This window comes from Sander vitreus, chromosome 21, assembly GCF_031162955.1.
Source record: "Sander vitreus isolate 19-12246 chromosome 21, sanVit1, whole genome shotgun sequence".
NCBI classification, from domain to species: Eukaryota; Metazoa; Chordata; class Actinopteri; order Perciformes; family Percidae; genus Sander; species Sander vitreus.
In genome coordinates this window covers 25,769,265-25,793,500 of record NC_135875.1, presented here as the reverse complement: position 1 = coordinate 25,793,500, position 24,236 = coordinate 25,769,265, and the positions used below count along the sequence as shown (strand labels likewise).

Below are 24,236 nucleotides of genomic sequence, written 5' to 3'. Positions count from 1 at the left end.
GTCCACCTGATGTTAGAAATATCCTTAATATTTCACCATATGTTGCTCCCCCTGATGAAAGATTGGTTACAGCTGTTTTAATTGTCGACTGTCTCTCATCTTGGTTGACAGTGGAGTTGTTGTAGGGACCTCGTTGTCCAAATATCTCCTTGAGAAGTCCAGGGTTGTCTTTCAGGTGAGGACATTGAGTGAGGTGTGCTGTGTGTTCAAACGTTACATTTACTGGAGAGGCATATTTCATCAGGTTCAAACCTATTACACATTTGTGAGGGGAAAAAACACACCTACTTTGCTTTGGCACCTACAGCGTGAATAGCTGCTAGACAATTTGTCACTGCTATGCTTGTGTGATTGGCTATTTGTCTAATATATCACATTTGGCTCGTTTGTGTTGGCTTGTAGGAAAAAGTCTTTTACTGGTTGAGTGTTTTTGCTTCTTGGAAAATGAACGGTTTGGAGGCTCAGGAGGCTTTCCCAGCTTGATAGTGGATACCTCCATCTATAAAACTGATCAAATAGCTTTTCAATCCTCAGTTATTAGCCGTGCTTGCGACATGGCTCCAGGGATAAAAATGTTAGTTCGTTGGTCTGTCCACCACTGTGGTCCATAATTAAATCTTAGCAAATGTCAAATGGAAGGCCGTGAAATTTTGCACAGACAATCATGATCCCCAGAGGTGGAATTACAATGACTTGGGTGATCCCTTAACTTTTCCTCTAGCACCACCAGCAGCTCAAACAATTCAGTTATCAAGTGTAATATCTCTACACCATGATGTTGACTTTTTTGGTTTTGAATGAAGTAACTCAACAACTGTTTGGTACACATTCATGGTTCCCAGAGGATGAATCTGAATGACATTGGCGAGCCCCTGACTTTTCCTCTAGCTGGCCATTGTTTGGTTCTGAGTAAAATATCTTGACAAATATTTGATGGATTGCCATTGAATTTGGTTCAGACATTCATGATCCCCACAGGATAAATTCTGATAACTTAAATGATCCCCTGACTTTTTCTCTGGTACCATCATCAGGACAACATTGTAATTTGTCCAATAGTTTGGGTTATGACCAAATACCTAAAAAAAAAGACATTCTTGAGACATACTTATACACTAAACTAAGATGGTGACCACGATAAACATTAGCAGCTATCAAAATGTTAACATTGTCATTTTGAGCATGATAGCATGTTTTTGTTTGCTTTAAGTTCCAATCGAAACTGTGCCTAATTAAAGCATCACAGAATTATGATGCTTATTTTCTACATTCTTTTCTACTGGTGTGGAGTGTAACTAAATGAACAATACAGCCAGCGATTTGTATGTGCCAGTGTTTGATTATGTTGTTGATTCTGGCAAGATAGTCTATGCTGTCAGTAATGAACTCAGTTGATGTCACCGTGTAGTTCTTGTCTCAACTCCCTTGTAGGCCAATGAGGAGAGGAACTACCATGTGTTCTATGAGCTGCTGGCAGGTATGAACGACTGGGACAAACAGGAGGTCTACCTTCAAGGAGCCGAGACCTACTACTACCTAAACCAAGTACAGTACATCACACATCAATGAACACAGAACTATTCTCCATCTCTGCTTTTTTTTAATGTTTTCCCTTTCCCCTTTACACATTATGCATGTTACACATTTATTTTGTCCCCGTGCTGCTCTAGGGTGGTGCCTGTGAATTGAAGGGGAAGCAGGACAAGCAGGACTTCCAGCTTTTGGTTCATTGCTTTGAGACCATCGGCCTGCATGCTGACCAGATCTCCACCGTCTGGGCCATCCTCTCCTCCATCCTGCAGCTCGGCAACGTCTGCTTTAGCTCATACGAGGTGTGTGTGTGTGTGTGTGTGTGTGTGTGTGTGTGTGTGTGTGTGTGTGCGGGAGATAAGAGTGAAAATGACACTGATCAGACATCCCTCAGACATGATATCATATGTCCGTTGGTGTTTTTGCTTCAGAGCGAGTCATTCGAGGTGGCCCGTATCTTAAGCGAGACTGAGACCAGGAGGGTTGGCTCCTTGTTGCAGATTTCCTCCGAGGCCCTGCAGACTGTCATCACTCACAGAGTCACAGTGAGTAGCCGTCCATTCACCAGTCATGCCTCCTGTTGAGTTATCATCAATATTTTCTGCATGTGTGCCCACTGAGAAGCCTTCTCGTCCACAGGAGACGACTTATGACAGGATCTACTGCCCTCTGTCTGTGGAAAGTGCCATAGAATCCAGGTAAGAAAATATCCTTAAAATGTTGACTGGATGACAGACTGGATGTAAGCACAACTAGCAGACAAGTCTCTGAAAGCAAACTATAAATAAATTACTTGGAATCACTTGTTTCGTGCCATTTGTCCATCCATATAGTGATCTATCCATCCATTTTCTGTCCCGTTGCAGTGGCAGCAGACTAAAGACAGTAGCCTGTGTCTTCCCAAACCATGTCCCCTAGGTCAGAGATCTTCAACAGGGGGTCCGGGACCCCTTAGGGGTCCTCAGAATTACAGTTTTCAAAGTTTTTAATATCAGAAATTTGGGTTTCTTTGAACCAAATTGCCCCAAAATAAACATTTAAACAAAAATAATGATTATTTTGGGGTGTTTTATTCAATTTTATAGCATTTAAAAAAAATGTTTAAATGGTTTCAAAACCGTATCCTGACTAAACTTTGACAGTCTGTGTATCTTAACTAATATTAAAAATAATGTATAATGTCTGGTTTTTTTAACTTAAACATTTGGTATAATGTCATGTAAGTTAGGTTTATTGACCATACATTTAAAAGAGTGTTGAAAAAAGTGACAAAAACGTTTAAAAAAAGCGCCAAAAGCATCGAAAAAAAGTGACAAAAGTGTCGTAAAAAGCGCCAAAAAAAGTTCATTTTCAGTTTTGACCTGCTAGGAACACAAGTTCATGGTCGACGGGAATACAACACAAGGGTTAATGATGAACATAACCTTACAGTCCAAATAAAGCAGGCAGGAAATCCAAAAACAGGAAACCGGAAAAAATATTTAACTTTATTTGTCACACACATGCAGTGAAATTGAATTACTGCATTCAACCCATCCTAAGTAGCAGGAGCAGTTGACTGCTACACATACAGCAACTTCAGTGTCTTGCTCAGGGACACTTTGACATGTGGCCGGAGGAATCAGTATCGGACCGCCAATCTGGGGTTGAGGGGCGACCACTGTACCTCCGAGCCACAAGCCCCCCCAAAACAGGATCACTAGAAAACTGAACTCTAGAAACAGTCGCGACTACTAAACACAAGATACAATGATGAGCTGACACCAGACAAAGGGAGCACACAGACGGAGGAAGAGGCTCAAGGAGAGAGGAGTCGAGGAAGAGACTGAAATGCTGCATCTCATGTCACTTATTTGATAGCTCCTCGACTCTTCGGTCCTCGGCTGAACTGGAAGTCGTTCTGTCCCTCCTCGGTGAAGGCCGTCTCAAAGCTGTTATTTCTGCCCTGAGAAGAGAAGAGCAAGCATGGAGGAGGAATCATCGAGGAGCTATAGGCGAGGATACACAAGAGCAGCCATCCCGGAAGCCGTGCAGCTGAAAGAGTTGCTAACTCCGCCCCAACAGATGACGTATTCATCTCTCTAAAACACATTTGCTCGTTGCCTCTCTCCTCCGATGATTTCCTCGCGTCTCCCCCGTGCCTCCTCGGTGGGAGGGACGAAGACGCGAGAAATGGAGGCAAGCGGAGGAGTCGTGGAGGCAATTTAAGCGACGTGGGAAGCACCTAAGGAGAGAGGAGTCGAGGAAGAGACTCCAGGACAGAGGAGTCGAGGAGGTACAAATTCGGTAATTGGGAAAGGCCCAATCACAAAGGCAGGACCAACACACACACACACACACACACACACACACACACACACACACACACACACACACACACACACACACACACAACAGGAAGGACTTTCAAACTCCACAACCCCAGTTTGTAACAAAGTTTTTTTCTGTAAAACATTTGCATTTAAAGGTACCCCCCTCCTCCTCCTTGTCCTCTTTTGCAGAGATGCCATTGCCAAAGCCTTGTACTCAGTGCTGTTTGACTGGCTGTTGGAGCAGATCAATGACTGGCTGAGCCCCACAGAGATGGACAGCACAGTGGGCGTAGTCGACATCTACGGGTTTGAGGTTGGTATTCTGCACCATGTATCAAGACTAAGTCTTTACCGGAGCGGCACAGGTTCGATTCCAGCCCGGGCCCTTTGCTGCCCTCTCACCCCCCCCACCTCTCCTTTCTCTCTGCAATCAGTGGTGGAAGAAGTATTCCGATCCTTTACTTTAGTAAAGGTACTAATACCAGACTGTAGAAATACTTTGGTACAAGCAAAAGTCCTGCATTGAAAATGTTACTTAAGTAAAAGTATGCAAGTATCATCAGGAACATGTACTTAAAGTATTAAGAGTAAAAGTACTCAATGCAGAAAAATCCTCCTATTTTAGAAAGTGTAAAGGATCCAACCAGTTGTGTGTTTAAATATATGTTTTAAAATACAATTACCTCAAATTTATACTTAAGTACAGTACTTGAGTAAATGTACTTGGTTACATTCCGCCACTGTCTACAAGCTATCACTATCCATTAAAAAATATCTAAATAATGTCACAGTACTTCTGTGTTTTTCTGCAGGACCTGGGAGTGAACAGCTTTGAGCAGCTGTGTATCAACTTTGCCAATGAGCAGCTGCAGCACTTTGTCAACAAGGCAGTGATCTCCCAGGAGCAGGTCAGTGGGCTGTGTGCTACAGATCCATGAAGATCAACCCAGCCTCAAGATACTACTTTTATAAGCTGTGACTAATGGCTTTATCAAGAGTTGCCGAGTCATGTACTAATACCCTATATGTCAGTTATAAGACATTTCTAAGAACAACTTTTGGGTTACCAGGTTGTGAAAAGTCCCTTTGACCGCATTCTCCTCCAGACACTCAGCTTTGTCTTTGTAGCTAGTTAGCTATTATTATTTGACTTATTAACATTTACAATGGATTAGTGTAAGAACCGTTTATTAATTAAGTTTTTTTTATGTGTATTTGCTTGAGTGACATGAGAAGATTGATACTAATCATGTCTATGTGTTAAGTATGGAGCTGGAGCATGGAGGTGAATTTACGAATCCTACTATGGCCACTCCAAGACCTGCCCTTCACACACTACTATTGGCCAGGCATCCTTGCTTACACAAGGTAACGTAACCCCATTTGTACAGGTCCTATCCCCTGACCAATCGGCTATCCTAACCTTAACCGCTCAAGGTCAATGCCTAACCCCAACCAATCGAGCTGCTATTGAAGGGCGGGTCTTTGCGTGGCCATAGTAGGATTCGTAAATTCGCAGCCAGGAGATGATTATGCTAGCCTAGCATAAAGACATGAGCAGGGGTGAGAAGCTAGCCCGGCTCTCCCTAAAGTTAAAAAATACACTGTACACAAACAGGCTGGGTTTTAGGCTGGGTTATGTGCTGCAACTATTTCTTGGTGAACACCAGCTGGGCGCTGTGACTGCGCAGCTTCCCAGAGTCTTGTCATCATAGTGAAGTTGCCAGGTTTGGTCCCATTGTGCCTGTACAATGACACGAAATACCAAAACTGGTACACAAAAAAATTCCAGCACATAATTCACCGTAAAAAAAACCCCAACATTTATTTTTTGATTCTCTTTATGTGTGCATTAAACCAACAAGATGCAAAATGTTAGCAAATCACCCTTAGAGGTGTTGGTAGCTGTATTTCTAAACTTGGGATAGCGCTAGACTAAGTGTTTCCCCCTGCTTCCAGTCTTGCTAAGCTATGAATCCAGCTCTGACACTAATATGGTTCACTCTTGGAAAGAACTCAAATAAGGCTATTTTCCTAAATGCTGAACTATTTCTTTAAAATCTATAATTTCAGATGACTTGTGACCTTATCAAACTTGTAACTGCAGGATTGCTTTTTTATTAGTAAATTAGACCCATTACCTTATAACTAATGACTTATTAACATTTCTAACTGTAGACTTGATGGCTTATTAGAAATTGAGGAAATACTTTCCCTAAAGTATAACAACTAAGGTCTTATTTATGACTTAGCTTGATTAATGACTGACTTTTAATGACTCACCAGTCAAAGCAATTGTTCACAACATGGCAACCCAAGGTTTGTCCTTATAAATAACTTATAACTTATACACCTTTATTAAGGGTGACTTTTTTAGAAAGTGCTACCACTGTATTTTTAAGGAATAACCAAAATCACACTGAAAAAGAAGTTAGAAGACATATTGTAACGGCAGTTGATTAACACCCTGTCAACAACAGTTCTATAGCTCCCCGTTAGCACTTGAGTATGCAGTATTGACCGATAGAGGACTACATGGATTGTCCAAATTAAGAAAGCTAAACTTCCAGTCTTTTTGAATGGTTTGTAATTCTATGAGTTTTAGGTTTATAAATTAACAAGGACACACTGTGTCATGGATATGAATCACCTGGTCAAGCCAATGCAGCCACAGCAGTTTTAATACTGGATCTGTTCCAGTCCAATCTGTTCCTGCAGGCAAGGAAACTACCAGCTGCTTGCATCAGTTTAGACCTGCGCATGTCAACATGTCAAAGTGTGCAGCATACAAGCAAAGAAAGAAATAGCTTCTTTCTTAAAAATCAGGCAATTAGAACTAAGAACTTATATTCCTTTAACCAAAGAGCCCCTTCAATAAATGGCTTCACACACTTATACTGAGTGTGTAGTCTGCAATGTTACTGTGTGTGTTGCCTGCAGGAGGAGTACAGTGCAGAACAGATCCAGTGGTATCCGATGCCTCTCAAGAACTTACACTCCTGTCTGGAGCTGATCTCCTCCAGACCGCACGGCATACTCCGCATACTGGACGATCAGACCTGCCTCCCCCAGGTACACACACACACACACACACACACACACACACACACACACACACACACACACACACACACACACACACACACACACACACATGACAGAAAACACAAGAACATACACTAGAAAGACCAAGACTGAGATAGATAGTTACTTTGCCAGGCATTGTGATAAGTTATTAAAAACAGGACAATATATCATTTTCTCACTTTTGACATCCTCTATCAACACTTTGATAAGCAGAGGAAATGCCCTCCTATATTTAATGTGGCTTTGCTTATTTATATGACAGTATGCCATGGTTATTAGCAAATAACCAGAGATTTTGCTTAAATTCAGAAGTGTTAAGACAGCATGTTTCTATTTCGTTCTACATCGGACCTTGAGGGAGTGTAACAGAAAGTAAATGTGTATGTGTTTTCAGTATTGTCAGGATTGTTTTTTCATCAGGCCACTGATCACACCTTCCTCCAGAAGTGCCACTATCACCATGGGAACAGCCCCTTCTATGCCAAGCCCAAGAACCCACTGCCAGTCTTCACTGTCTATCACTATGCTGGAGCTGTCACGTATCAGGTATCAGGCACAGCTCACTCAGGGGCGATTCCAGGATTTTTTAGGTGGGGGGGGGGGCACAGAGGGGACCAATAACCAGTAAGGGGGGTGGCCCGGACGGGGATCTGCTTAGAAATATAGTAAATATTGGATAGGATAGAACAACACAATTTAATTCTGCTAAATAAAACATCACATAAAATATCACATTCATTTTTAATTTCACTTGTTTGCATTTTAAACAAATTGTATATCCAAATATAATACACATTTTCTATAGGCTCAGTCTGCCACTTTTTAAAAAGAAAATTCCAGTGCTGGTCTCATGGTATCAGAATTTTGGATAGTCGTCATGGAAATGTCATGTGACCTTTGGCTGGGAAGATTGGCAGAACAGGCAGTACAGTGACAGTACTCTGATCCAATGGAAATCACAATTGTCCAATTGACAATACTCTAGCCCAATGGAATGGGGCGCACTCGGGGGGTGGGCATTCATATTTCAGGGGGGGCCGGTGCCACCATAGATGGTGCCCCCCTGTGTCCCCCTTCTTGCCCCGCCCCTGAGCTCACTGCTATATACAGCAGATCTGTCAAACAGCAGCCAGTGCTACAAGAACAATTTTAGTAAAAAATAAACTCTTTGACTCTTTTTTCCCAGGTTCATAATTTCCTGAATAAGAACCACGACCAGTTCAGGACAGAAGTGGTGGAGCTTTTTGCCAGGAGTCGGCTAAAGGTAAACCAACTGCCATTAGACCCATATAGGGTGCTATTATGGGTCTTTTTGCATATCTTAGCCAAATTTGCATAGCAACCACAGAGGAAGCCCTTTGCCTGAATTGGTTGAAGCAAGAGATTTTGATTATGTAATCAGATTACACAGGTTTGTGTATCATTCAAACTAAGTAACAGCTTTAGTTAAGTTAGTGCAGTTTACAGTGCTGTAACAAACTAATAAGACTTATAAACAGCAAGGCAATAGGAGACTAATCCACAAACTATAAAATATATGACAGATTAAAATGTGAAAAAAAAACTAATACATAAGTAAAATAAAATGAACCAATACATTATATTAAAGACAAATCAGAGGTACCCAAAAAATAACACGGATGATCCCAAACAACGCGCTTCGAAAGTACAACAAAAGATCGGATCTCTACTTTCATTGAACTTTGGGTGTTTTATTAAATTTTTTAGCATAAAAACTTGAAATGTTTCGAAACAGTATCCTCACTGAACGTTGACATATACCCTTCAGTGGTTGTTCTTCCTTTAACATCAGTTCCTCCAGAAAAACGCGATTATGTGATCGCATAATTCAATGCATAATCAGCCAAAGTCCGCATATTTATGCGGGGGGGCGCATTTTTTCAAATATGACGCACTTTCGCCTCATAAATTTCCGATTTCCACGCAAAATATGCGGGGCTTGCATGATTTCATAATCCCCGCATTTTCGTTGCAAAAAAGTCCCAAATATCTTAGCAGAAAGTTAAAAAATGTTACGTTTACTTTAACACAAGAGCAGCCATTTTCGCCTGTTGCCATGGGAACGTTATGAAGTGATGTAATTACGCGACGTGAACATCGTCGAAAAGCTGCAAACCCCGCCATGAAGCCACGATGACACCACAGTTTTTGGTATAATTTCCTATAAATGAAGATTATTGACCATGAATTCCAAAACTAAGTGCTAATGTAGTGGTAATAAGTTGGTGTTAGTACTGTTTATACATGGTAGTGAAAAGAAGTGTAAAAAAGCACCAAAAGTGTCAAAAAAAACAATAACCAATTTTAATATTCCCAGGAAAGTTGCCGTGTGCTGAGCTCTCTCATACAGAAATGCATTACATCAAATCGATAATGTTATGTCACAAAAGTGACGTCTGTATCTTGTAATTATCTTATAACTGCAAAATCGGGAAAAATGACAAATGATATAAATTCAAACTCATACATTTAAGATACAACAGTCATAATAACTTTTGTTTGTTTCTTCTTCTTCTCTGGTGCAAAATCTATATTGCATCGTTAGTTGTAATTACAAGACTACGACATAATTATGGGAAACAGAAGTTATAATTACAGCATGATGTGTCACATATCTTTTAATTATGAGATATAGATCTTTCCTTGTAATCATGAGATACAGGTTTGTTTTTTATTTTGCTTTGGTGATTGCAGCGTCCATCCTTTTTTGCCACTATACAATAAAAAACAAAACAATTAGCAAGCACAAAAATGAAAAAATATAAAAGTGTAAATGTTTTATTAGGTGTGTCATTGCTAGTGGTAGTCTAATTATGAGAGTATAATATAGGGCCAGTACCAGTGGTGGAATGTAACTAAGTACATTTACTCAAGTACAGTACTTCAGTCCAAATGTTGAGGTACTTGTACTTTACTTGATTCTTTCTTTTCATGCCACTTTCTACTTCTACTCCGCTACATTTCAGAGAGAAATAATATATTTTACTCCACTACATTCATCTGTTACAGCTTTAGTTACTAGTTACTTTACACATTAAGATGTTGCACACATAACACATGTAGTTTATAAAATACAATGTTTTCATTATAAATTAACCTACCCAACAATATACAGGTCTACAACTACAGCTGAAATGTGGAGCCGATTAAACACTTGATTGACAGAACTGTTTTGTTCCAGTTTCTAAAATGGGAGGATTTTTCTGCATTGAGTACTTTTTATGCTTTAAGTACACTTTCCTGATGATACTTACATACTTTTACTTAAGTAACATTTTCAATGCAGGACCTTTACTTGTAATAAAATATTTTTACAGTGTGGTATAGTACTTTTATTGAAGTAAAGGACCCGGATAATTCTTCCACAGCTGGCCAGTACATAATACAAAATGGATCAGTTTGAAGATATTGCCTATATCAACATAAAATATATCAGTTGCTCCAAAAACATACTTACTCATGTGAACTCATTCATTTTGACAGTTTACCTGTTAATTTGCATGTTTGTCAGATGGTGTCGGTGCTGTTCCGGAAGGTTCAGGATGGTTACATTCAACAGCGAGAGCTTGGCTGGAGAGGGAAGGGTCTCCGCCAGCTGCCCTCTACTGCTGCTTCCCACTTCCTTCAGTCGCTGAATGAACTCACCGCTCGCCTGGACAGGTGTGTTCTGAGCTGTCATTACCAAATCCAACTGAGGCCCTGTTTACACGAGAACGCTCCCGGGTGAAAACGACAAAATATTTTATTAGATGTGCCTTTCGTTTAGACGGCGACGGCATGGAAATCTTAAAAACGCTCCACCGTTGCGTTCCCGTCTAAAGGGTAAAAACGCAAAAGTCTGCTACGATCTGCTCACGGTGGCACCCCATATTTCGTTACATAAATCAAAATATAGAGTGATTACTCGCCCATGGCTACTCCGCCGTTGGGCACTTAACGATTATGATTGGTTTAAACAAATAGATAGATAGAGATAGATAGAGATACTTTATTAATCCCGAAGGAAATGAAGGTGTCCAATAGCTTATACACATACACACACATAGGCACAGATACATATGACATCCACGTACACATACATACTACAAAAATACAAAGGAAGATATCAATAGTGTGCCCTTACAGTAAAATTAGATTGTAGCAAAAAAATGCAGAAAAGTGCAACGGTAACGTAGTGTAAGAGAGTTTCAGTGCAAGTACATTGTCAGTGCAACTTCTCTATCTACTCAACTACAACAGGCTACACAATATATCAAAAATAGAATAATCACTACTTAACTATACATAGACACTAATGAAAGACTTGACGAAATTGTTACGTTAAAGTTGAAAAATGTCCATACAGGCAAAAAGAACAGGGTGGTGTATTGACCATACAGGCAAGATAGTAAAATCAAATGGGCAGGTGGCTAATATAGCCAATAATGCCAATAAACCAGAGCACGTTTTTCTCCTATCCCAGAATGCTGTGTGGACTAGCCAGACCCTCCTCCGCAGCGCTGTGAAGGAAGGTCTGGCAATGTGAAACTAGAGATTTTCTGATACCATCTTTTGCTTCCCGATACCGATACCTGAACTTGCTTAATCGGCCGATATGACCCGATACCAGTGTGTCATATATTTTATTATGTTTTAACAGCAGTATACTACTAACCCTGTATGGATGTGTTATGATACAACTGAAAAAAAATGAGATGCCTGCACTCTGCTAATTCTCCCACGTTTATTGCTGCAACGTTTCGACCCTGCTGGGTCTTCCTCAGGCTCAAGGCTGTGTTATGATTACTAGCTTTGTTGTACGGTCTGGCTCAGGTTAAACTTTTTGTGAAATATGAACAAACACAAACAAAGAATGCCACAGAACTTTCTTTTATTATCTAGTTTGACCGTTTGATCGGTGCAGTGCACTGCAGTACTTGCCGATACCAGGACCTGAAGTAATCCGTACTTCCGGTCCTTGAGCATGGACACCTGGCCAATCGTAGCGTGCAAATGCTATTGAAGGGCGGGTCTTGCCTAGAACTGCAGTGGGTTCCATAATAACAGTGTCAATCACACATTGGCTACTGGTTAATACTCATTCCAGATGCTTGAAATTCACAATGCCTCTTTAAATACTATTTAAGTAGTTGTACATTTTTATTCCTTTGTATTTGTTTTATCTTTATTTTTTGAATGTGTTCTTGTATTCTATCCTATGTATTATTTTTTGTATATTCTGTATGTGTGCTGTGTGTCTGATGTTTTGCTGCTGTAACACTGAAATTTCCCTATTTGGGATCAATAAAGTCAATCTAATCTAATCTAATCTAAATAGCCCATTTCACATCTATAAAACAGCCACAGATGCTGCTCAGCTTTTCTTCACATGCAAATATGTCTAAGGTTTGAGTTTATTGAATTCCTGCTCACAGTTAAACAACTGAATAAAAACCAGAATTGACATCAGTTTAGAAAAATAAAAAAGTCTAGCCCTAGAAAAATAAAATAATAAATATACATATCAATTACACATACAGTATGCACCCATACATTTATACTCACATACTCATTTAAAAAAAAACAGCCAACAGCAAACTCCAGAGACTTCAGCTCGCCGTTCCATTCTGTGCTTTGTTGTCCAAACTGACTGCTGTAGGCGGCGTTGCTGTCTTCAGTCTGTTTGTTCTGCACCGTTAATAATGTTTCCTGACAAATAACCTGTGTCAATGTTTTGTCCTTTAACTCTTAGATGCAAAACCACTTTTATTCGTTGTCTGAAGCCAAACTACGTCAAGGTAACCCCAGATAACCCCCAGATACTTTATACTATCCTAACATAAGTCGAAAATGTATGACCATGTACTGTCTCTCGCACGTCATCTGTCAGCTTCCTGGGATCTTTGACGTGGACTATGTGTTGGCCCAGCTGAGGCATGCTGGGATGTTGGAGACAATCCACATCAGAAAAGAGGGTTTCCCCATACGGATACAGTACTCCTACTTCATTGAGAGGTTCTGCAAACATACATAGAATCTCTGTCTGCACTATCACAAAAGTACTTTAATGTTTATTATTATGCTTTCACTTTTTACTTCTCTTGTCTTATTTTCCTCGCTTTGCCTTTTCTCGCACCTGCTGCTTTTCATTAATGGCGGCCTAGTTGAAGGATGTTCAGTATTGAGCTGCATTTTGTCCCCATCGGGGATCAAAATAATTCAGCAGAGGCAGGGATATGTAGACCAGAAAGGGGGAAATCCCACGCATCCCCCACTTGCAAATCGTACTGGCATTTAGGTATCTGGAGTGCCAACCCACAAACTGCGAAATAAGATGACCCAGTCAGTTTTTTTGGGCTACCTAGATCAGATTCAAGCCATTCAGATTCTGCTCCCATTCCTATGTTGGCTGGATTATGTGCTGGAACTATTTCTTGGTGAACACCAGCTGGGCGCTGTGACCGCGTAGCTTCCGAGAGTCTTGTCATCATTGTGTTGTAGCCAGGTTTGTTCCCATCTGTACAATGTTCTGTTGAACGGAGATTAGTTCTTCTACTACAGCTTAAAACATGGAGATTGCTTTTGGTTCAAAATTCTGCTTTAAAACCAAAACGTAGCGATGTAAATGTAGCCTGAGAAAAGTTTGAAGTCAGTGTGTGTTGTGTTTGGCAGATACGGGGTTCTGCTGAGCCAGCGCCTGAGTGAGGTGTCAGACAAAGAGCAGTCACTGGCTCTGCTGGACATGGTGGGTGCCGAGGAGGGACAGTACCAGCTGGGACTCACCAAGGTGCCAAACTGCCCCACTCACGACACTACTGATTAAAAAGTGTGTACTGTCCATCATCATGTTTAGATGTATGTGTGTATCTTTGTTAGCTGTTCCTCAAGGAGCTTCTGTACCAGCAGCTGGAGGAAAAGTGGAACAGCACCCAGACCTGGGCTGCCATCACCATCCAGAGGAACATCAGAGGCTTCATCTGCAGGAGGAACTTCAGGTTCTTTAAGGAGAAAGCCATCGTCATCCAGAGCCACATCCGGGGACACCAGGCCAGGTACAGACAGGAGGAAGATCAGACAGGAGAAGAGTATCCAATCCAAATGTTCAACTTTTTTTATATACTCTAGGCATCTTTAATGACAAAACAACATAATAAAATACGGGAAATACTGCTTAACAAGTCGTGAAATTGGGGCGCCTGGGTAGCTCACCTGGTAGAGCGTGCACTCATATACAGAGGCTCAGTCCTCGCCGCAGCGGCCGCAGGTCGCAACCAAACCTTTGCTGCATGTCATTCCCCCTGTCTCTCCCCTTTCATGTCTAAGCTGTCCTATTAAATAAATGCCTAAAATGCCCAAAAAAATAATGATCTAAAAAAAAGTCATGAAATCAAGATTTTACTGAAGTAAAAGTAAACAAGTGTATCCACAGTCAAATGTCCCATGCAGCATGCTGTTGTACAGATGTTAAACGTACAATATGTAATTTTCTGCCGCTAGGGGTCTCTCAATTAAAACAATGGATGTAAACACCATAGACAGTAAAATAAATGGACACAGCGACGCCATATACTTCGACGGAGACCAGTGAAGTCACTTTTCACTGAGAGACAGAGACAGAGAACATAGGTATGTAAGGAGATAACATAATCACAGGCTAATTATTGATCACTAAAATGCTAGTTAACATTAGTAATTAAACTTGAACAGCTTAAGTAAGTCGAAACTGCCTGCGAGCTTCTCCTGTATTATACGGTAATTCCTCTACTGTGTGACAGAAAGTTGCTACGGGGCCATAATGTGAGATACAAGATAATGGAGCCTTTTATACATTGTCGTGTTACTTTAGAAATAAACAATGGACGAATAGAGTCTTTAAACGCTTCAGATGTAAAGTTATTTGCTGTCAAAATGACGCCAAAATTAATGGGAGTCAATGGAATGCTACCGGAAGGTGATGGCTTGTTAGCCTAGAATCTCCCCATAGGAGGTACGCTTTCCGGATGCTCGCTTACCCCCTTGGTAAACACAGACTTTTGATAACGTCGTGAAGTGGCATTATGGGAGTTGTTGTTTTCATTGTTTAACACAATTGCAGATTAAAATATATCTGTTCACAGATTGGTTTATCCATTACAGTTTTATCCACGTTACGTTTAGTAACGTCTAATCATGTCATTCTGATAAAATAGCTGCAGTTTTTCTTGATTTGATTTGTATTGATAACGTTAGCTAGCTAACGTTAGTTGACCAGTTAGCGAGCAAGCAAGCTAACATTAGCTACTCAGCTAAAACCACAATATCACAATATATTTCAGTCAGTGTGACTTTTTGGATGTTTTCAGCACCGGGGGTAAAGGGTTTGTTGTAACGTTACTCAACACCTCTGAGAGACTTACTTCGCGGCTGGGACTGGCCGCCAAGTATCTCCAGGACTGGCCGGAGATAACGGCCGAGGATATGCCTACATCAATGGGATGGCAGCTGTCGGACTCTCCACACCTTCACCTTTTGTCTGCAGGACAGTCACCATTTGTCGGTCAATCTTAACTGTAAAGAACACAACGCTAAAGGGGGGAGAATTTCAGCACCACGGCCAGCCAGACTCTGACGATATGGCCTGTTTCCCCGACGAAACATAAAGCTTTCTGTTACTGCCGTTAGCATCGTTATCAGCCGGCGCTGGAGTTTGTGCTGGCTGGGTTTGGATTGCTGTAAGTTAATAATAGTGGCTGGCTGGAGGCTAACTGTGGATGTGTCGGCTGTTGTCCGCTCTCATCCCGAATGAAGTCCCTTAGCGGCGGGGAGTGAGGCAGAAAAACCAGGGTGGGATAGCTGGCTAAATTAGCATTAGATTCGTCTTTTATCTATACAGCTAACGTTAACGCTAGCTGGCGAACGTAATCGTGGGTTAGCCCAGTGCTGTTTAACGTTAACGTTACCTTGATCAAAACAATTATACCTAAAATTACTTCATTAGCTTGTTGAACGATGTTGTATAAGTTATAACGTTCCACACCAAGCGTTAGCATGAGCTACTTGTCAACGTTGCACATAACGTTAAGCTGGATCGATCGATATTGAAATGTATCAATAAAGAAGGTCTCTGCTGTGTTGTAAGTGGCATGGTATCAAAGACAAAATGATGCTGTGTGTATACCAAAGCGTCACGCTGCAGACAATGTACGCAGATTATTTCTTCTAATAGAAGAAGCCATAAACCTCCCAACAACGGCAGCAGTTTTATCAGTGGACGCGGAAAAGGCTTTTGACCGCCTAGAGTGGAACTACTTGTGGCAAGTAATAGAGAGGCTTGGTTTGGGGGTCAAATTCATTGACATGATGCATACTTTATATGCGAATCCCACGGCCATAGTCTCAACCAATGGCTTGCATTCTCAGCCATTTCCCATCAAGCGGGGCTCTCGACAGGGATGCCCGCTGTCCCCCATGCTATTTGCGATCTCTCTTGAACCGTTAGCCCAATCCATAAGGCAAAATAAAATATGTAATGTACAGATTAAATCCAGTAACAGCTCAATATTGTTATTTGCAGATGATATTTTGTTGTACATCTCTGATCTTGAGGACTCTATTCCAAAACTTCTTAAGATCTTCAACGAATTTGGCTCAATCTCCGGCTATGAAATTAATTGGAATAAATCTAATCTTCTATTGAACAACAGGCATGTGACATCAGCTATTAGTGGTACAATACCAACCCAAAGCAAAATTACATATTTGGGCATCATCATACATGCATCACTACAGCGAGTGGTCCAGGACAACTATGAAACTATGTTAAGTAATGTTCAAAGGGATCTGGCCAGGTGGACCACGCTGCCGGGGTCACTGCGGTCCAGGATTGCTATTGTTAAAATGAACATAGCTCCCTGTGTGAATTTCTTAAGTTCAATGATCCCCTTACCCCTACCAATACATTTCTGGACGAAACTTGATACTTTAATTCGGCAGTATATTTGGAACAATAAACAACCTAGGCTAAAATACCTTACAACATACCACAAAAATTGGAGGCCTGGCCCTCCCCAACTTTAAAATGTATCACAAGGCCTTTTAGCTACAGGCCCTCAGAGTGTGGATGGACCCCTCATCTACAGTTCCATGGATAAGAATAGAGCAAAACCTCATTGGAAGTCTAAGACTGCAAGACCTGGCCTTTGCAGGTGTTTGTCCAAAAAAGTGTACGCTAACCTATGGCCCCATTATCACCACGTTCGGCACGTGAATACCCCAATATGGCACAATACACACTTAATGTCTGGTAACAAACCTTTTGCTTGTAAGCAGTGGAGGGACAGAGGTATTTATACTCTAGACCAGTTATTCAATGAGAAAGGTATGTTGAGTTTTGAAGACCTGAGAGCTAGTTTTGAGGTCCCCAGGACATCCTTCTACTTCTATCTTTGCTTAAGATCAGCCCTAAAATGTTATGGAGCGCCCTGGGGAAACAGTCTTGAGGTGCACCTAGTCATGTTTTTTGATTTCCCTGTGAGAGGATTAGTGTCCAAGATTTATGCTAAACTGTTGCAAGTATCCATAGGAGAACTCCCAATAGTAAAGAAATGGGAACGAGAGCTGAGCCCTGAGGGGAACACAATTAATTGGGAGGCAGTTTGGGACAACATTTTCCACTGTTTCAAGAGCCCAAATCAACAGTATATCCACTTCAACATATGCCATAGGACAGGGATCTTCAACAGGGGGTCCGGGACCCCTAGGGGGTCCTCAGAGTCAATGCAGGGGGGGCTCCAAATTATTGTTAATTTTTGAAAAATTAAAAAAAATTAAATTAATTAAAAAGTATTAATATGAATCCAATAGGGGTGGGAATCACCAGAGGCCACACAATACCATATCATCATGATACTTACGTTACCATACGATATTATTGCGATTTTAAACATATTGCAATATTTTGTGATATATTCTATATATTTTTGTACCTTTTTTCCAACTCAAATTTTTCCCAATTTCAAATTATGTCCCCAAAAGGAAACTTTGTCAACATCTGTTTTATTTAAAAATAATAATGTCTCGGTTTGTTCATCTCCCTTTAATTTTATTGCTGCAAAATGGGATTGTCAAGCAGACAAACTGACCAACACATATATAATAATAGATCGATACTTGGCATCTGTGTGTCGATACAGTATTGCCAAAGAAAATATAGTGAAACGATGCTGTATTGATTTTTTGCCCCACCCCTAGAATCCAACATTTTATTAGTGAATAAAAATCCCCACTGCTTATTGGCCTATAGGAAAGGTAGTCACTAAGGCCATCCACAGATAAGTTCATCCTAAAGGCTGTTTTATGCTTCTGCGTCAACTCCAAGCTGTAGCTACAGCGTTGCTCCTACGGCGTTGCTCCTACGGTGTCGTGACCCTTTCAGAGTTCTGTGTCAGGGTTGCTTTGCATCGCGGTGCATTTCACCACCATAACGCTAGGGAGTGATAAGTCTGAGGTTATTTGCGAGGTGTCTGCCAGCCAGTTTATGTTTTGTTAGCAACTGCCCACAAAGTACTGCTTCAAAAGTGCTAATTTCAAAACGTTACTGACATATAGACACTTTACAAACAGATAACCCCTTCATTGTAACCAAAATATGTCTGAGTTTATTTGCAGAGCTGATGTCAGTGAACTAGCATGTTGCTGATCCCCACAGTAGGCTTCTTGAAACACATTATCAACACACAGGACCAGTTGACCAATCACAGTCCTTGCGGTCTGCGTCGCCTTGACGCAAAGTTACACATTTTTGGAGGTGCACGTCGAGCTACGGCGGACGGCTCGGAGGGGGGTTCGCGGCGACGTAGAGGGGTCTGCGAGGGTATGCCGTCGATTCAACGCAGACGCATAAATCAGCCTTGGATTCACTGTTCCACATGTATGTTTAACATTAAAACTTGATTTTTAAAATCATGCCAACAATTAGTATGCTATTTGAATAGCTTAGTATTCTATGCAAAAAAAGTCTGTATAAAGGCTTTAGGCCGCCCTACATGTAAACTGTGCCTACATGTAGGCACAGTTTACTATGCAGTACTACTATGTAGTAGGGGGTCCCTGCTCCATCTCTCTTTCAGTTAAGGGGTCCTTGGCTTAAAAAAGGTTGAAGACCCCTGCCATAGGACAAATTGGACTCCTCAGAAGAGATACGTCTTAAAAGCCATTCCCACTCCCTATTGTACGTTCTGTCAACCTGAACAAACTGGAACATTCCTGCATATGGTCTGGGAGTGTGAACAGGTGCATGAGTTCTGGCATAAAACAACATCAATACTATCTGATGTGATAGGATATCTCATTCCTACTGACCCGATTGTTTTGTTACTTAATGATGACTCTAAATTACACCTGCTCGAGAGACAGAGGAAGATTTGGCTAGCCGGCATAACTGCAACCAAGAAAATGATAGCTCAACGCTGGCTCCCCCCCCCCCACTCGCTTTGTATAAAACAGTGGTTGGCGTATTTTCTAGACATAGTTCTGCTTGAGCTCTCTACAACAAGGATTAACAAAGCCAAATCATCAACTATCAACCTATGGAAAGCACAGCAGCACAAATATCAGACCTAATGACCTCCTAATGAAATCTGCTCTTGGTGTTTTTCCCCATGAACCAAAGTGTATTTCACTGGTGTTTCTGATGGTGAGTAGCTGTGACTGAGGTCAGGTCAGAGAGTCAGAGAGTGATACACTAACGTGAAGCACTAAGTAAGAGTAAGATGTGTTTGTGTGATGCTGCCCCGTCTGTTTTTCTAGGAAGCAGTACAAGCGTCTGAGGCAGTCTTTCACACAGTTCTGGGCGGTGATGATGATAACCAGGGACACCATCAAGAGACGCCATTGGAGGAAGGTAGATATGAGAGAAATAAAGACAGTTGGTTGGGTTTGCTTGGAAACCTTATGTTTGTTGACTTTATTGTGCTATAAATCTTTGCACCATTACACAATACCAGCAGCTTAACACTACAGCATGACTAGTTGTAGGAAATATGTATCCATACTCAGAGACAACGCCCCCGCATCCATGTTTGGGGTCAAAGTGTAATTTCTTTTCTACTAGGATCTCCTTTCTTTTTCATTTCCTCTCAAATGATCCACCTGTAGTGTTGCCTGTATTGTTGTGGCAATGGTCTGTATAAATAATTCCCAATTATGTTCCCAATTTGTCTTGTTACCTCTAGTATCGACCAACTCAATACAATGTATGTGAATGGAATTTCATTTGTGGTACTCAAAACATTTAAAATATGATATTTTAAGTGGCACTAGTCTTTGTAAATAGATACATTTATAAGATGATGACGCGGCAGTATTGTTGGTGTTCTTCATTTCTGTAAATCAGTTGATATGTGGGGTGTCTTTAGTTAACAAATTATAAGTATACAGTATAAACAAGTTTCAAGTGAAATCATATAAGCCAGGTCAAGACTTTTCCAAAGGATTTTCTTCTGAAAGCATTGGATTGTGTAAAAACAAAAACCCAGGTGAAAAATGAAAGCTAAAGAGGTAAATGTATGACTGCTGTGTGCATAATCCACTGGGTGTGTTCATTCTTGTACATATATTACTATTGGCAACAGTTTCCTTTATAAGATTTCATCCCATTCCTTTAACTAGCTTTCTTATCTTGCATTAATCATGTCACGCACGCACTCACGCACTCACACACCCTCAGCCACACTCCGGTCTTGGACTTCAACCCCTCTCAGTGAAATTTGAAGCAGCACTGCATCTCTCCTTCCGCCTTCTGAAACCTGTCTATCTAACTTCCAGCTCCACAGCTCTAACAGGTAGGCTGCCTTTTCCTTTTACCCTCTGCTTCAGATCAGATGCAAAAAATGTCTTCAGCCCTTTTAGTTTATTCTACTGGGGAACTAGTTTGCACCATGAATACAGTGGAAACTATGTATTGTAATAGTCTGTTTCAGGTTTCAAAACAGTCTAGGGACACTTCTTCCAGCTGCTGCTTCCTGTGTGTCATCTCTTTTTTCTTTTCTCACCTCGGCTGTCAACTAAACTGACAATTGCGTTCTTTTTGTTAGTCCTTTTTCTTCCGTTGTATCCCAGTGCCATCTCCTATGTGGTGTTGTTGTTTTATGAGGCTTGGACTATGAACAGTAGAGCTCTCAGGCTAACGGGCCTATGTCAGCTCTTTGGGTTAGAATAGTAACAGTAATACAGTCATGAGCTGTATCTTAGACTAGATAGCGTAAGTAACTAAACAACAATATTTGGAGTTTGACAGATTTTGGCCTAAATGTGACATCAGTTAGTCAGTGTCATCTACCTCTGATGCAATATAAATGATGACGTTTGACTAATGACATATTTGTTAGTAGAACTGATTCAAAGTCAAATTCCACTCAAGGTCTACGAATGTACACTCCTATTTTTTTTATTTTTAGCTTTAAAGTCCTATAGGTAGCACACAGGATCTGTGTGTTGTGTGTCATTTCTTCCTATAGTATTGTGTAATTGTGTGGTACAGTAATTACTGGAAACGAAGACAGTGTTCTCTTGGTACAGTTTAATTTTTTAAATGAATTGCCAGTGTAATCCAGAGAGTTAGTCAGTGCACTGCAGGTCAAATTATTTTTTCTGTGTGGATCATATAACAGACAGGCACACAGTTCAAATATGGAAAGCAATAATACATAAATATGGACTTTAAATGGATCTCTAAAGGGCATTAAAGGGCTCTGGAGGAGCTGAGAAAACAACCCTGATGACGTCATGGTGATGATATCAGTGTTATCTCATCTTAGGCTTGGAGAGTACAATATTTTATCAGATAGCCTATGTTATAAACTGTGCATGTGGAGTTTGAAAGATGCTGTCTTTTATCAGGCAGAGAGGGTCTAACGTAAGAAGGTATAGAGTTGCATTATGGGAAATGTTGTCCAGGGTTTTGGGGGCTTAAAAGTCAGTATATGTCGGCCTCTGCTGCTATGATTTGGAACATTCTTTCTAAGGCCGATCTGACACCAACAACTTCTCAAGCGATTCCACTGTCACAGACAAATTTCAATATGGGAATGAAATCCTGAGAGTCTTGCTAGAGTTGCGGTGCACTCCCGTCAGCTCAATCATTTGTTGTAAGGTGGTCATAAAGCTCAGTCCGAGCTGTCCTTAGTTAGTCCCTTTTCCTGTTTTGACGTCCTTCGTGTTTGATATTATCATAAGTTTTAAAGTGCTCATATTATGCTCATTTTCAGGTTCATAATTGTATTTAGAGGTTATATCAGAATAGATTTACATGGTGTCATTTTTAAAAAAACATATTTTTGTGGAACTGCACATTGCTGCAGCTCCTCTTTTCCCCCTGTGTGTTGAGCTCTCTGTTTTAGCTACAGAGTGAGACATCTCACTTCTGTTTCATCTTTGTTGGGAGTCACACATGTGCAGTACCTAGGTAAGGACTACTAGCCAGTCAGAAGCAGAGTATGAGGGCGTGCCCTGACAGTACCTAGGTAAGGACTACTAGCCAGTCAGAAGCAGAGTATGAGGGAGTGCCCTGACAGTACCTAGGTAAGGACTACTAGCCAGTCAGAAGCAGAGTATGAGGGAGTGCCCTGACAGTACCTAGGTAAGGACTACTAGCCAGTCAGAAGCAGAGTATGAGGGCGTGTACTGACAGTACCTAGGTAAGGACTACTAGCCAGTCAGAAGCAGAGTATGAGGGCGTGCCCTGACAGTACCTAGGTAAGGACTACTAGCCAGTCAGAAGCAGAGTATGAGGGCGTGCCCTGACAGTACCTAGGTAAGGACTACTAGCCAGTCAGAAGCAGAGTATGAGGGCGTGCCCTGACAGTACCTAGGTAAGGACTACTAGCCAGTCAGAAGCAGAATATGAGGGCGTGCCCTGACAGTACCTAGGTAAGGACTACTAGCCAGTCAGAAGCAGAGTATGAGGGCGTGCCCTGACAGTACCTAGGTAAGGACTACTAGCCAGTCAGAAGCAGAATATGAGGGCGTGCCCTGACAGTACCTAGGTAAGGACTACTAGCCAGTCAGAAGCAGAGTATGAGATGCAAAATCTTCTAGTCTCTGACTAAAAAATGTGACACTATGACAGGTTGTCTTTAGATGTTTAATTTAATTTAATTTATCCAAACTTCAAAAAACTATTCAGAAAACAAAATATTGAATGGCTATGAGCTGGAGCAGTGATTTCCTTTTTGTGGACTGCTTGGCTTCTTGTTTAATCCATCCACATTATTTAGTTTTGGACTATAACAGCTGATCTGTTCAAGCCGACTGAGTCAAACATTGACACTTGTGGATGCGATTTGAATTTATATTATGAACAATGAAAATTAAGAGGGGGTAAGACTAGAAAAGTTCTTTACTTCTTTCTACCCTTTTTGAACATGAACAAAATCATTAGAGTTGCTTATTTGTTGCTTACATGTTGCTGATGATCTCATTTTTCTTTCTGTTTATTGCTTATAAGTTCTATTTACTATTTGCATTTTTTTTAACATGTACAATAAATTGACTAAACTAAAAAACACATGTGAGACGGTTGTCTTTAGATGTGAGATGGTGTCAGACTTTTTTTAAAAGTCTTTTCAAAATCCTTTAGTGTATGGTAGGCATTCTTTTATGAGTCCCACAACTTTTTGTCGAATACTAAAATCTCTGGAGAATCCTTGAAAGATTTAAGTCATTCATTAGACATTCTCATATCAGATGAAAAGTTAGTGGTCAAAGGATTAATCCTCTTGGTACCATGAAATTCAAAGCAATCTATCTAATATATTTCATTCTTGAGTGGCACAGTAGACCGTCTCACAGGCTTTATGGGTTTGCATGTTCTCCTCTTTGTCTGAGTTGGTTTCCGGATGTTCTGTTTTCGCCAACAGTCTAAAGACAGTGAAGTTAGGTTGAACCACAAACTCTAAACTGCCTGTAGATGTGAATGGGTTTGTCTGCTTTTATTACACCTGGTTCCAGTAGTGGGAAAATTACTCAAATTCTTAAGTAAAAGAAACAATACCACAATGTAAAAAAATACTCCATTACAAGTAAAAGTCATGCATTCATAAGTGTACTTAAGTAAAGGTATCAAAAAGAAAGAAGTATCAAAATTAATAGTACTCAATATGCATAAAAATGACCTCCATTAGTGTTTAGTAGTAAATTATTACTGATGCTGCAATTGTAAGTAAGTAAGTAAAATGTGTTTTTTCACAAAAATAAATGACATAGTGCTTTACATAAAAACATACAAGATGATATTAAAACACAATACACAATTAAAATTACAAAGTGCAG

At 40.7% G+C, this 24,236-nt stretch overlaps 1 protein-coding gene across 1 annotated transcript in view; it reads left to right on the top strand.

Annotated features, from left to right (window-relative positions):
• The window catches only part of myo15b (myosin XVB), a 97,779-nt gene that overhangs the window by 7,021 nt on the left and 66,522 nt on the right, over positions 1 to 24,236 (top strand). The window contains exons 9-24 of the mRNA XM_078279998.1: positions 112 to 175; positions 1,432 to 1,545; positions 1,671 to 1,832; positions 1,962 to 2,075; positions 2,170 to 2,228; positions 4,032 to 4,155; positions 4,655 to 4,750; positions 6,783 to 6,914; positions 7,350 to 7,475; positions 8,116 to 8,193; positions 10,462 to 10,610; positions 12,682 to 12,727; positions 12,820 to 12,944; positions 13,602 to 13,716; positions 13,806 to 13,981; positions 19,716 to 19,809. Of these exons, the coding sequence (XP_078136124.1) occupies positions 112 to 175; positions 1,432 to 1,545; positions 1,671 to 1,832; positions 1,962 to 2,075; positions 2,170 to 2,228; positions 4,032 to 4,155; positions 4,655 to 4,750; positions 6,783 to 6,914; positions 7,350 to 7,475; positions 8,116 to 8,193; positions 10,462 to 10,610; positions 12,682 to 12,727; positions 12,820 to 12,944; positions 13,602 to 13,716; positions 13,806 to 13,981; positions 19,716 to 19,809 (1,774 nt within the window). The remainder of the gene's footprint in view (positions 1 to 111; positions 176 to 1,431; positions 1,546 to 1,670; positions 1,833 to 1,961; positions 2,076 to 2,169; positions 2,229 to 4,031; positions 4,156 to 4,654; positions 4,751 to 6,782; positions 6,915 to 7,349; positions 7,476 to 8,115; positions 8,194 to 10,461; positions 10,611 to 12,681; positions 12,728 to 12,819; positions 12,945 to 13,601; positions 13,717 to 13,805; positions 13,982 to 19,715; positions 19,810 to 24,236) is intronic.